This window comes from Cajanus cajan, chromosome 4 (assembly GCF_000230855.2).
Source record: "Cajanus cajan strain Asha chromosome 4, NIPB_CcT2T_4, whole genome shotgun sequence".
Lineage (NCBI taxonomy): Eukaryota > Viridiplantae > Streptophyta > Magnoliopsida > Fabales > Fabaceae > Cajanus > Cajanus cajan.
The window spans coordinates 8,702,176-8,714,545 of NC_138520.1; the positions used below are offsets into that span (position 1 = coordinate 8,702,176).

A 12,370-nucleotide genomic window follows, 5' to 3' on the forward strand; every position below is an offset into this window, starting at 1 on the left:
GTTGAACCGAAAAATTAATCGGTGCAATCCAGTTTGAAATAGATTGACTACATAACTGATTTAACTTAAGATTCGGACCGGCTGGACTACCGGTTTCCAGTCTAACCGGTCCGACCGACCAGTTAGATCCGGTTTTTAAAACATTATTTGATCTATTAAACTTTTACCATCTAGAAAGTGTAAGGAGAAAAGGTAAGAATGTAGATTCTTTTTCATTTAGCATTATTTTTCACTTATAATTATACTTTGATCTTTTCTAAATTTAAAATATTTGTTTCTCGCATGGCGTGGTTGGTGTCCCCACTCTCAGAAAAAATTAAAAGATCCATTTTGTTGTAAGATTCAGATTGGATCCTGCAGCAGCAAGTAGGTGAAGGACTGAAAGTGTAGTACCCTCAGATTTTGTTTTAAGTTAGCAAGTCAGAATAGTCTATTCCTTCAACAGTTTCCAAAATTTATTTATTCATTTATAAATTCTTCTTTTTCCCTTTGAAGGTAAACCTTAATCATTCTTTTGGTTTAGATAAGCAATGTTCCCTAAGAGAATGTTCAACCCTCCTGTTTCTCGCACCAAAAATAGTTCCTTGTACTCTCAGGTTCCTGCAAGATCAATTTTGAGCTTTTGTTCTTGGACACATAGTTCTGATAATACAAATCATGACATGCATATTTAATTCATATCTTTTTTTTTTTCTTTGCACTGTCATCAAGTGTGACTTTCTGCTGCTTCTGTGTTTTTCATTCCCTACTGTTTCCTTTGATATCTGATCTGGGTCACTTTCTTTTTCTTCTGGGGCCAGTTCTCAGTTTTCATCCACCCCATTTTACACTGCTTGCTTTGTGTTTGTGACTTGCTCTCACCAAATTCAAGGGAAATTCACTGTGTTTTTGTTTCTCTGGATTCATATTTGGTGCCAAGTTTGTTCATTTGGATGTAAGTTGTAAGCTGTAACAACCACTGCATAGGCACTTTACTTTTGGTTTTTCAGGTTACTTTGTTGCAATTGAGTGGTGAGGTTATCGTGATTTGTTTATATTTGGGGGAATGAAACAGATAGAGTAGTATAGGGTGGTTCTGGGGTTCAGATAATGGGATCTCAAGGTGGGGCAATCCAAGAGCCAAAGAGTGGCTCTTTGGCCAGGGAAGGGTCTTTGTACAATCTCACCCTTGATGAGGTGCAAAACCAGCTTGGAAATTTGGGGAAACCCTTAGGAAGCATGAATCTGGATGAGCTGCTCAAGAGTGTCTGGAGTGCTGAATCTGGAACTGATGCTTACATGCAGCATGGTCAGGTAGCTTCTGCTGGCTCATCTTTGACTCCACAAGGGAGCCTAACATTGTGTGGGGATCTTAGCAATAAAACTATTGACGAGGTTTGGAGGGATATGCAACAGAAGAAGAGTACTAGTAAGGAAAGACAACCTACACTGGGTGAGATGACCCTTGAAGATTTCTTGGTGAAGGCAGGAGTGGCTACCGAACCTTTTACTAATGAGGATAGTGCTATGGCTATGCCAGGGATTGATTCCCAACACAACACATCACAGCATGCCCACTGGATGCAATACCAGCTCACTTCAGGGCAGCAGCAACAGCAACAGCAACAGCAACAACAACAGCAGCAACAGCATCAGCAGCAAAATATTGTGATGCCAGGTTTTTCGGGTTTTATGGCTGGCCATGTGGTTCAACAGCCTATACCGGTTGTGGTGAATCCAGTTCTGGATGCAGGATACTCTGAAGCAATGCCATCCTCTTTGATGGGTGCTTTATCAGATTCACAAACTGCAAGTAGGAAAAGGGTTGCCTCAGGTAATGTAGTTGAGAAAACTGTAGAGAGGAGGCAGAAGAGGATGATTAAAAATAGGGAATCTGCAGCTCGCTCCCGGGCTAGAAAACAGGTTTATTTGTTTTTTGCATGGTGTTTTTGCTTTGAAGTCTTTTTTTTTTTTTTTTTTTTTTTTTGTCTTTTTGATACAAAGATGTATATATTTGAATGTACAGGCTTACACACAAGAACTGGAGATTAAGGTTTCACGATTAGAAGAAGAGAATGAAAGACTTCGAAGACAGAATGTATGTTTCAATTCCTTTGTCAGTTTGCATCATTGCTTTATTCTGGTCTGCTGATATTTGTTGGTCAGACTGCTTCCTGCCTTCTTGTGAGGGCTCTGAATGGTTGAATGACTTGAATCCTTTTTTGTTGGTTGATAATTTAAACTGGCCAGTGGTTGTTTATGAAATGGAGTGCTTAAACTTGTTGAACTTTCAACTACAATTTAATGATTGATATTTGGTTGATCATTTCTGTTATCATTTTTTATATTTAGGATAAAAGTTTCATTTTCTTTAACATTTTGTTCTTGCTTTGATATGAATCTCTAAGATAACCAAATGTTTTCATTTTTCAACTTTTATTTTGATTTCATCCGAGAGTTTGGGGTTGAAAGATAAAGGTAATAGTGCTGGAATGTTGCAAATATTTTGAACACTTGTACAATAAGCAGATTAGGGTTCTTAAAAAGTTGAAAATATGATAAAGGCTCTAAGATTTTGGGATCAAATCAGGTGAAGAAAAAAGTGTTAAGAAGGATCATAAGGAGGTAGCCCAGCAAGATTTTCTAGAGATCATTGTTGTGCGAGAAAATAAAAATCTTGTATGTAGGAGTAAATACTTCTGAATATCTTTTAACCCTTGATTACAAGTAATTCCATAACAAACAACAATTCATAAGAAATTTCGAGTGACATACTAACTCCCAACATTTAAATTGATTCCAAACTTGAGATTAGGAGTTTGACCTCCCTCCCTTCCTTATCTGGAAGTATATTCTCCATAATGGAAAGAGATAAGAAGATTCCAATTGTTAAAATACATTCATGTTGTACCTAGTTTGGATTTTGAGTGCCCTATGGCTTCAAGATTTGGCCAATCATTTTGTGTGCAGTTTCTCTGGCTGACACATTTCAAGTCAATAGTAATGCACGAAGCCTAAACCTCGTGCTATTGAAATCGAAAGAAATAAGCTGTTAATGGTAATAACCTTGATCATAGATCTCTTCTTTCTGTTGATATTTTTAATTGTACAATTTTAGAATTATTTGATTTTTGAAGCATTTAATTATGTGTCAGACCTATGCCTGCAACCTTAAGTAATTCCATTTGGAATCACCCAACTTTGTAATGATTACAGAAAAAAAGTGATTTTATTTGAGCCCACATATGATTGTATATAGTTATAATATTATTTTCATATCTCTTTTGGCATAAATCTTATTGTCTTCAGTTTCAACGTAACATTTGGACATGGCTCCATTTCTTCATTGTAACTTCATTGCTGACAAAACTAAAGGGCACCTGACAAATCTTTATATAAGAATTTCAGCTGAAGAGCATGAGAATCACTACTGTTTAGATCCTCAGAATGACCTTAGTTAAAATATATAAAAATGAAAGATAACATTTGTATGATCAGGCTGAAGCCGATTGCCTGTGATTGTCTTTTTGTGGAATCAAAATGAAATATCCGTAGTTAGATTTTAGTAATAGATGAGGATTAATAATTTATCCAGGACATAGATTTTAGTTAGATTTGAAGTTGATACTTGATAGTCATCCAAGCGAAATATCCATCCATTTATAAGTTGGAACTTTCTTGAACAAGCTTCGTGACTGTAAAACTCGAAGGACATAGCTTTGTGTGTTTGTGGTATACTGATATGGCTTAATGATCTTTGAACCAACAATATGGTAAAATGTAAACTGGTATTTTGGTTTTGCAACGAACTAACCATAATAGTATACTTGTTTTTCTTGAATTTGCTGAATTATTTACATTGTTGTAGCAAAAATAGCACACAAAAAATGTTTTAGATAACAACATTGGAGATGGTTCTTGATGATTTATCTCTGCACATAGTAACTTCTCTTTGATGATCTTTCTTGCAGGAGATAGAGAGAGTGTTGCCAAGTGCACCACCACCTGATCCTAAGCATCAGCTTCGCAGAACTAGTTCAGCTCCCCTTTGATGGCTTCATTGCAATTAAGTTCCTACCAAACTTTCATGCACTTCCATAGTTCTCATTTGCAACATATATCTTTGGCACTCAAGTTTCCAACATTTGGAAGGCTGTTTTTCTCTGGGAAGTGCTGCTATTTATTCTCCTCAGCATGTCCCTTGTAAGAGTGTTTTCCTGTATGTACATTTTATAAGTCCCACCTCCTACTTAACCAGCACTATAAATATGCTTTAATCGAATTTTGAACACATTATGGCTCTACTACCCTTTTTTTAAGACAAAACTTAGGTGCAATACTATAGATGTTTTTGGTGCTGTTCTCAGATTGAATAAAATTGAAGTCTTGTGTTAGTAATTTGTGCTTTAAGAATGTAAGCGAGAACATCTGTGGTATTGCACTTAAGTTTTTTCTTTTTTCTCAAGTCCTATTTGGTGTATGGGGTGCAGTGCAACTTATGACCATTACCTGGTTGGTTTCATTTGCTATAACCAGTTGAACATTTTGGTTTTATGCTAATTCCATATGTACTCAGGAACCTGTCCCACGGAAAATGTCAACCTTGGCACATAAAAATGGTTTTTGATTTGAGGTTACTAACTATATACCATGATTAGAAAGATGACGGGAGACTCCAAATCAAGTTTTTGGTGAGTGAACATGATACTAAGATAAGAAGAAAATTTGGTTGTTTTAAACCAAAATAACTTGTGTCTAATGCATGATTGACCAAAAGCAAAACAATATTTTGTATTGGGTTGAGAATTTTATAATTTCTAATTATGAAATATGAATCACTTCACTTCAAAATTTAGATAATTAAATATTAAGTTTGCAAATTTGTGTTCACACACTTTGAGGATGATTTATTCAACGAGAAAATTTGTGTTCGATTTCTGTTGTATGCATAAATTCTTGGAACTGGTGACAGTCATAATACTGCTAACAGGATTAGTCTTTGATACGGTAGATTGAGAATATGTGAAGAGACAAAAATAATGCAATAATTGGGGCTCATTGGACTAAGCTGAAGTACTTTAGCAAAGTTACCAAACCATTTTTTCATTGCAATTGTAAATCTCAATTGTTTGAAGTTTTAGAGGTTGTGCCTGTATTGGGAGGATGAAAGGGTTATAATACAGTGGAATAAAATATATTATTCGAAAGAAAAAAATAATAATAATAACAGTTCAAACTATTTTTCATTATTTGAATGGGTGAAATCTGTAGAGTAGACTGTAAATGTGATCAACCTCTTCCCACATTTTGTTTGAAGTGTGATTTTATTAAAAATTTATGGTAGTCCTTTTGTTCCCTTTACAAACAAGTATAATATACAATTTATGTATACCTAATTACTGTTGAACGTAGGAGTATGCCTGCATACAAATGAAAGGATTGTTAAGGTTTAAGAGAGACGGCACTACACTAGACAAAGAAATGGTCGTTAACCTTATCATGAAATGAATGAACAGTAATGTCATCTACTATGGATTAGTGATACCACACAGACCACTCTTCTGAGTCAGATAGATGTTGTAACTTAAATCTCTTGAACATGAGATCAATAATGGACTGTGTGAATACCTCTTACCAAGTTAAAGATATACAGTGACCAACATAATCGAGTATCAAATATTTTTATTGCCTGAATATTTATCTTTAACGTTTGTTTTAAATTCATGAAGAAATTTTACTTGATTTTCGGCTCTAAATTATTTTTATGAATAAAAAATTTTAACATCAGATATCAAAATATCAATGAAAAAATTTAGAAACTAAAATTACTAAAATAAAATAATTGTTCAACAACTAAATTATATATAAATAAATATTATATTTAAATAAATAAATTATATTTAAAAATTATAAATTTCTATATTTTTAAATATATAAATTATATTTTAAAATTTATGATAAATAATTTATATTATAAAAAAATACCTTTACTTATTTTAAAATATAATACTTAAATTCATATTTATAATAAATAAATAAAAAAACAAATGTGATAAGAAGTCTAAAGAATATCTACAAATTTTTTAGTTTAAGAATTTTTTTTTAAAAATACTCATGTAAGATAATAATTCGTATTTAATATATAAAAATTAATTATTATTAATATAATTTTTAAGATGATTATTATTAAAAAAATATCTTATCTTTTTTACAATCAAAATTAACTAAATAAGAATCATCGTTAATATATGTCGGTTTGTAATCGAAGAAAATGTAAAAATGAATTACAGTATCGGTAGATATGCTATTTACTCGTAATGTTAAATAACTCTTATGATAATCAAATCAACAAGGACTATTATCAAATTCATTTAATCTAAAACTGCCAGCATCCCAATCTTTCAGATCACAGGTATTCAGAGTATGTTTGATGTAGTGGCTGAAACAGTATTTCATATGGAACAATTCCCTTCAATATATAATAATCAAAACAAAAATTACACTACAGAAGTAAAAATAAATAAATAAAAACTTCAACATATATGCAAAAGGCAAGAAAGCAAGATAATTTTTTTTTTTTAAATATAGATATTAAGAAGAAATGTTTAGAGAGAGAGAGAGAGAGAAGTGAGACTCAACCCCCCAAGACATGTATAATCTTAACAAGCTGTAGTTGCCAGATTCTCACCGTGTCAGTTTTATATTAACAATTTCAGTTCATTATGTAGGTTAGATAGCATCACATTCATGAGTCTAAATATGCAAAACAACGTCAATCTCGAAAAAAAACACATTATTAATATAAAAGGAAGCTTGTCATCTATCTCCAACAATAAGAACCAAACTAATTGAAAACTTCGATTAGGTTGGTTACCAGGATCAAACAATGTCATCACCAGCTAATTGATAACTTTGATAAAGACTTGGACCATAACAACCTGAACATTGACAAGTATCCTGCACCCAACATCATCATCCATGACCACACATGTAAAGCATGTCAAAGCATTTCTGTTGGGTGGAGAGCAGAGTGTTTATGACTCTCACAACAGGAGAGAAGAATGCATCTATATCTACATTAATATGTACAAATGGATTGTGTGAAATATAATTTACAAAGCATGATTTGTATTTTCTACCAGAAAAATACACTACACATTACAATCAGACACACGTTGGCCTACAAACCGAACCTACTTCTTACTGCTCGCTCTCCTTATCTTCATCCTTTTTTGTCTCCAAATCAAATCCAAACCCAGCATCATCATACAAGTTTGGATCCAACTGACCAGCATTGCAGTCATTATTTTGTGCAGTCTTTCTTACTTGGGAAACAGTGAAGCCATCCTTGGAACCATCATCAATTCTCTGTTTTTTACGTGGAGACAAAGTGCTTGCAAGGGCATCACTAGATCCAGAAGCCTCTGATTGATGATGATTTTGCTTATCATGGGACAAAGGAAGTGTTTCTGAGGTTGTCAAGGTACTACCTAATTTCTGCTGTTCCTCTATGATCTTTTGCAAGTATTTACCCTGTGCTTCAATTCTCATTTGCAACTGCTTTTGAACCTGGAATATCATTGAAAAAGATCAAAGGCTTTATCATTGGCAGAAATGGTTGCTCATAGAAGCACAATACTATGATATTTAACAAGTACTACAGCATTTATCTTATTGGTGTACTGCACAAGTCCTGAGGCTAAATATAAGCTAACTATTCCTCTTCATCAGAGGACCATTTCTCAAATTATTAGCAACATTTGAAGTTTCTATTGCAAGTTAAATTTAGACCAATCACTCATACCAACCATATGCATGTTCCAATTTCATTCAATCAACAAACAATAAAAATCATTCATACTGTATAACTAACAAAATTTATTTTATTTGTCTATGGCTGAAATTGTTAAGTAAATGATATGATACAAGGATGGTTGGGGTAGTGTATCCAAGTTTAATAATACAACAGGCAAAATCAGATGTACTGTTAACATTAGATACTTGTAAAAGCTTATTGTATGCGGCATGAACTCTAAACAGAAGACGAATGATCTGTATGCCATCATCAGGGAGATACACGAAGCATGTTATTGCATACTATTCTTAACCCATTATATTTGCACTATTTCCTTTCCTGTTTACAGATTGGTTATGTACTATCATCATTTTTGTTTCCTTTTGGTTCTTTTACATAGAACTCTTTCTAAACCTCTAACCAATGATTAATGAACAAGAAGAGGGAAAAGTAAGTGTTTGCAGGCTAAATAGTGTTTTCTTTCGGCAATTAGGAAAAATAGTAAGATCAGGTACCAAACCTCAAGCTGCTCGTGTAGACGTTTCTGAACCTCCATCTGCATTCTCAAGGCATCATTGATTGGCAATCCCCTGGAGGCCGTAAAGTTTTTATTAAAATGTTAGAAGAGGAAGCCCGGTAAAGGAGTTATAAATTATTTTAGGACAACAATTAAGATACCCACGGGGAGGAATCTGCACCAGAAAGGCTGTCTCCAGAATTCCTTTTCTCATCTTTAGAGTCTGAAAGTCATTTTTTTTGTTTAAAAAAAATCCCACAGATTTAATTGAAAGTGTGAAATCAAAACAATATAGCATTTCTAATTAATTTGTTTTGGGGAAGGAAGGGCAAGAAAAAACAAGGCACCTTTACCATCAGCTGGTGATTCAGGCAAGTACTTTGCAAGGCGATATTTCTGCATATAATGATATCGAAGAGGATATGAATCAGTGTTAAATGAAAAAGAAAAAAAAGAAAAAAAAAAACTGACATTTTACGTGCATATACCTAAATTATTACGCCAGATAATAATACCTGTAAATGGCTTTTAACATGATAAATAGTCAATCCAGGAACACCCATCACCCTAAGAACACCTTTTGGTGTTGCTCCTGCCATGAATATTTTAAAAAATTAAAAAATTTCCAGGAGTACAGCTAAATTTTTGCAGATCATCAGGCTAAAGAAGTAAATGCAAAACAAAGGGGGAGAAAAGGAGTAGCATTTTCCATGAATAAGTCTACATCAAATGAAAATAACCAGCCACTGAAAATATTAAAAATTCAAGTGAATTCTGAAAAGTACAGAGTCTGCCTGCCTGGCATGCACACGAATTTTGAAGCCTGCAGTTTCAAATAACAATCTGTGCTGCCATACAATAGATTCCACTGAAAGAAGAAACAATAGGAACTATTCCAATGTAACTCACCATTGCTAGTTTTTGTTACACTCAAGAGTGTGAATCAGATCTGAATATTTTTTCTTAAAAAAAGTAAATAAATAAAATTGGCATTTCCTAATGAATTTTTTAAATCATTAAAAAGGTGCAACAGGTGAAATGAGTTTGAGGCAAAATAATTCTTCCGAGTTATTTATAATTCAAAAGGTAGGATTAAATCTCATCTAATTGCTATGCTAAATTGAATTCAATTCATGCAATCTAAACATGGTATTGTCAAAAATTAGTATGCGGCTCAATGCAATCCTTGGAACGCAAGTAACAAAATGAGCAATTATCTCAATAATTGCAAGAATAAATTGATCGCAGCTTTCAATAAAAACACATGACCAGCATTCATATGCTAAAACTAAGTCAGGCTTACACATGACCAGCATTACATACTCGAAAATGTGAAGAGCAAATCCCACAAAACTCTCTTTCTCACAGGCTCTTGCAAAACAATGATAAATTACCAAGAAAAAAAAAATCCCTTGAGGTTGTGTTAATCTCAATATTGAAAAGAAATACCCACTATCTGGTCCACCAAGTTGCGTAATGGCATCCACAAAACGGTCATGAAGATCAGATGTCCACCTTAACCGTTGTTTCCCACTTCCCCCAGCAGGTGCGGCATTTTTCACTGCAGATCCACCCAAAACCCCAACATTTGCAAGCTGTTCAGCACCACCTTGAGATTTATGAGGCACCATGCTACCCGGCGAAAACTTCTTCGCATGATACATAGTTATAGTCACTACAATTTACAAAAAATAATAATAAAAAAAATCAATTCCTATTGAAACTTGCAAGAACAACAAAACAAAATCACCAAATTTGATCCACCCTATTAGCAATTTCACAATAGTACTAGACCCTACCTACCATCCATACACTTCACATCAATAAAAGCCAAGTCAAAGACCCTTAACTAAACTTTAAATGAAAAAAAATAAAAATAAAAAATCTTTTGGACTAATTATGTACACCAAAATAAAACAAAGCATGGATTCACAAGAAAAGTATAAATCTAATAAGTAATAAGAAAGAAAAGTTAATTAACCTAAGTAAGAGTTAAAATTGGAGGAGAGAATTTGAAGGCAGAGATTGTGGAGAGAGATGGAAGAAAGAGGTGGGAGAAGTCATTGGGAATCCAGAATTGGATTGGAATTGGCAGTGGGAAAAGATGCGATGTGAATATTTGCGGGAATCTGAGGGAGAAAATGGAAAAATTAAGGGGAAAAGTTAGAGATTGGGGATTGGTGGTGGTGTGTTGTGTTGTGTGTGTGATTTTTTGTTGTTTTGTCTTTCGGGAAATGATTGGATTTTAGAGAGAGAGAGAGAGAGACGTTATGAATCTCAGCGTTGAAATGAACAGACGGCGGCGTTTTAAATGGACGTTGTTGTTAATCGAGATGGCGGGTCCCACGCGCTTGTCACGTGTCATCGTGCTTTGCTCGTCGTTTCTCTCTGCATAAGATTCCTTGCATTGCCGGAGTGGACTCGTGGCCGACTAATAACATTAATATTAATATATTTCTTTTTTATGTTCTATTACTAGTGTAATAAAATAAAGTACTGTGTCTTTCTCTATTTTTTTTAAATTAAATGTGGGCGATTAATGATAAGGTGTCAGCAGTTTCTGTATAATTGTACCCTTTTAAAGAATGGTGGAAAAAGAAAGACTAATTAAATTTGTTTTAATCTTCTTCTACATAACCATTTTGTTTAAGAGGTAATCATCTATACACTGCAAGTGTAAAGTTTTTTTACATTAGTAATTAATTATATCTTTTAATTTTGTCATGTCACTATAAACGTATAAACGTATTTACGTTTAACAGTAACATGACACAATTAAAAAATATAATTGGTTGCTAATGTAAAAAAACTTTACACTTGCCGTATATAAGTGATTAATTCTTTATTTAATACATAATTTATTACATTCATACATTTATACCTATGTTGGCACTTAACAAAATGGGGAAAAGATTTGTTTACCGTAAAAATAAACTTAGAAAGGATACACTTCACTCAATAATTTATAGTGTGTGTTTGGAATTAAGTCAGAATTCGTGTATGAGAAAAGTAAATATTTGTAATTTTTGTATCTATTATCAATTATAATGTGATTTTTTAATCTAATATAAATAAGTAACATCATTCCACACATACAGATATTCTACATCAAATTTTGATGATTTAATTATTAAATTTTAAATTTTTAATATATAAATTAAGTTTAAAATTTTTAAAAATTTAAAAATTATATAATACTTCGTTATATATATTCAAATCAACGTATAAAATATTTTTATGATTATATATTAATTTAAATTAATAAATAAATTATTAGATAATTTTTTATTTTTTAAAAAAATTATAGACTTGATCTATATATTAAAAAAAAATTATTTAATGATTGAATATAAAATATTAGTTAATTAGTAAAATAAGTCTACAAAATTTATTCTTAAAATGAGTGGATCCTTCTCTTAAAAATAAAAAAAAAAATATATATATATATATATATTTAAATTCGATAATTAGGTTGATATGATTCTTAAATTTTTTTTTTCTTTCAGATATATGGATATTTTCTCTTCGTAAAATATAAATTTGGACACTCGTAAAATGTTACTTTCTCCGAATTTTTTTAATGAAAATTTTCATCTACGCAAATTGCTTACCATTTTATCAATTTGTTAAAAACCACATCGTATAAATATATATTTTAAAAGTCAAAACCAAATGATTATTTTATATTTGAAAATAATTTTGTTAATTTTTAATAACACATGTTTTCTAATTTAATTTTGTTTTACAATAATAAACACATAAATATAGTAAAACAAATTCAACATTTCAATCTCTTGCTTTTAAAAATATCATTTACTTTCTTAATTTAAAAATAAAAGACACCTTCGCTGCTTTTTTAAATATCACCTAGATTGTGAAAAATATCGAGGATTATAAAAAAAATAAAAATAAAAATGAAAGAAAAAAGACACAGTTTTTTTATTTAGAGCTGAAACGCTAGTTAAAATAACATTTCAGAAAATACAAGTTATTATACGAAAAATACATGATTGTTTGAACCAGGACAAATAACACATTTGTGTCTGTTAAAATTTATTTCCTAATCTTTATAAATAAAT

The 12,370-nt window shown here is 32.0% G+C and overlaps 2 protein-coding genes across 6 annotated transcripts; one reads left to right on the forward strand and one right to left on the reverse strand.

Annotated features, from left to right (window-relative positions):
- Positions 1–459: 459 nt before the first annotated feature.
- LOC109802150 (ABSCISIC ACID-INSENSITIVE 5-like protein 2) lies at positions 460–4,533 on the forward strand. 2 transcript variants are annotated; one of them, XM_029272114.2, is made up of 4 exons: positions 460–596; positions 990–1,902; positions 2,006–2,077; positions 3,951–4,533. In XM_029272114.2, exons 2-4 carry the CDS (start codon positions 1,090–1,092, stop codon positions 4,029–4,031), a joined length of 966 nt encoding a protein of 321 aa, XP_029127947.1. In that variant the 5' UTR covers positions 460–596; positions 990–1,089; the 3' UTR covers positions 4,032–4,533. The 2 variants fall into 2 exon arrangements, with proteins under 2 accessions (XP_029127947.1, XP_020218971.1); XM_020363382.3 differs by having other exon boundaries at positions 502–1,902.
- A 2,477-nt stretch (positions 4,534–7,010) lies between these two features.
- On the reverse strand, positions 7,011–10,582 carry LOC109802331 (myb family transcription factor PHL7). Of its 4 annotated transcripts, none has more exons than XM_020363652.3 (7): positions 10,273–10,582; positions 9,745–9,966; positions 8,807–8,883; positions 8,645–8,687; positions 8,457–8,514; positions 8,295–8,364; positions 7,011–7,548 (listed from the first exon to the last, which is right to left on the reverse strand). In XM_020363652.3, exons 2-7 carry the CDS (start codon positions 9,953–9,955, stop codon positions 7,180–7,182), a joined length of 828 nt encoding a protein of 275 aa, XP_020219241.1. In that variant the 5' UTR covers positions 9,956–9,966; positions 10,273–10,582; the 3' UTR covers positions 7,011–7,179. The 4 variants fall into 4 exon arrangements, with proteins under 4 accessions (XP_020219241.1, XP_020219240.1, XP_082928303.1 ...); XM_020363651.3 differs by having other exon boundaries at positions 8,639–8,687; positions 10,273–10,581; XM_083072177.1 differs by lacking the exon at positions 10,273–10,582 and having other exon boundaries at positions 9,741–9,937.
- Positions 10,583–12,370: the final 1,788 nt, after the last annotated feature.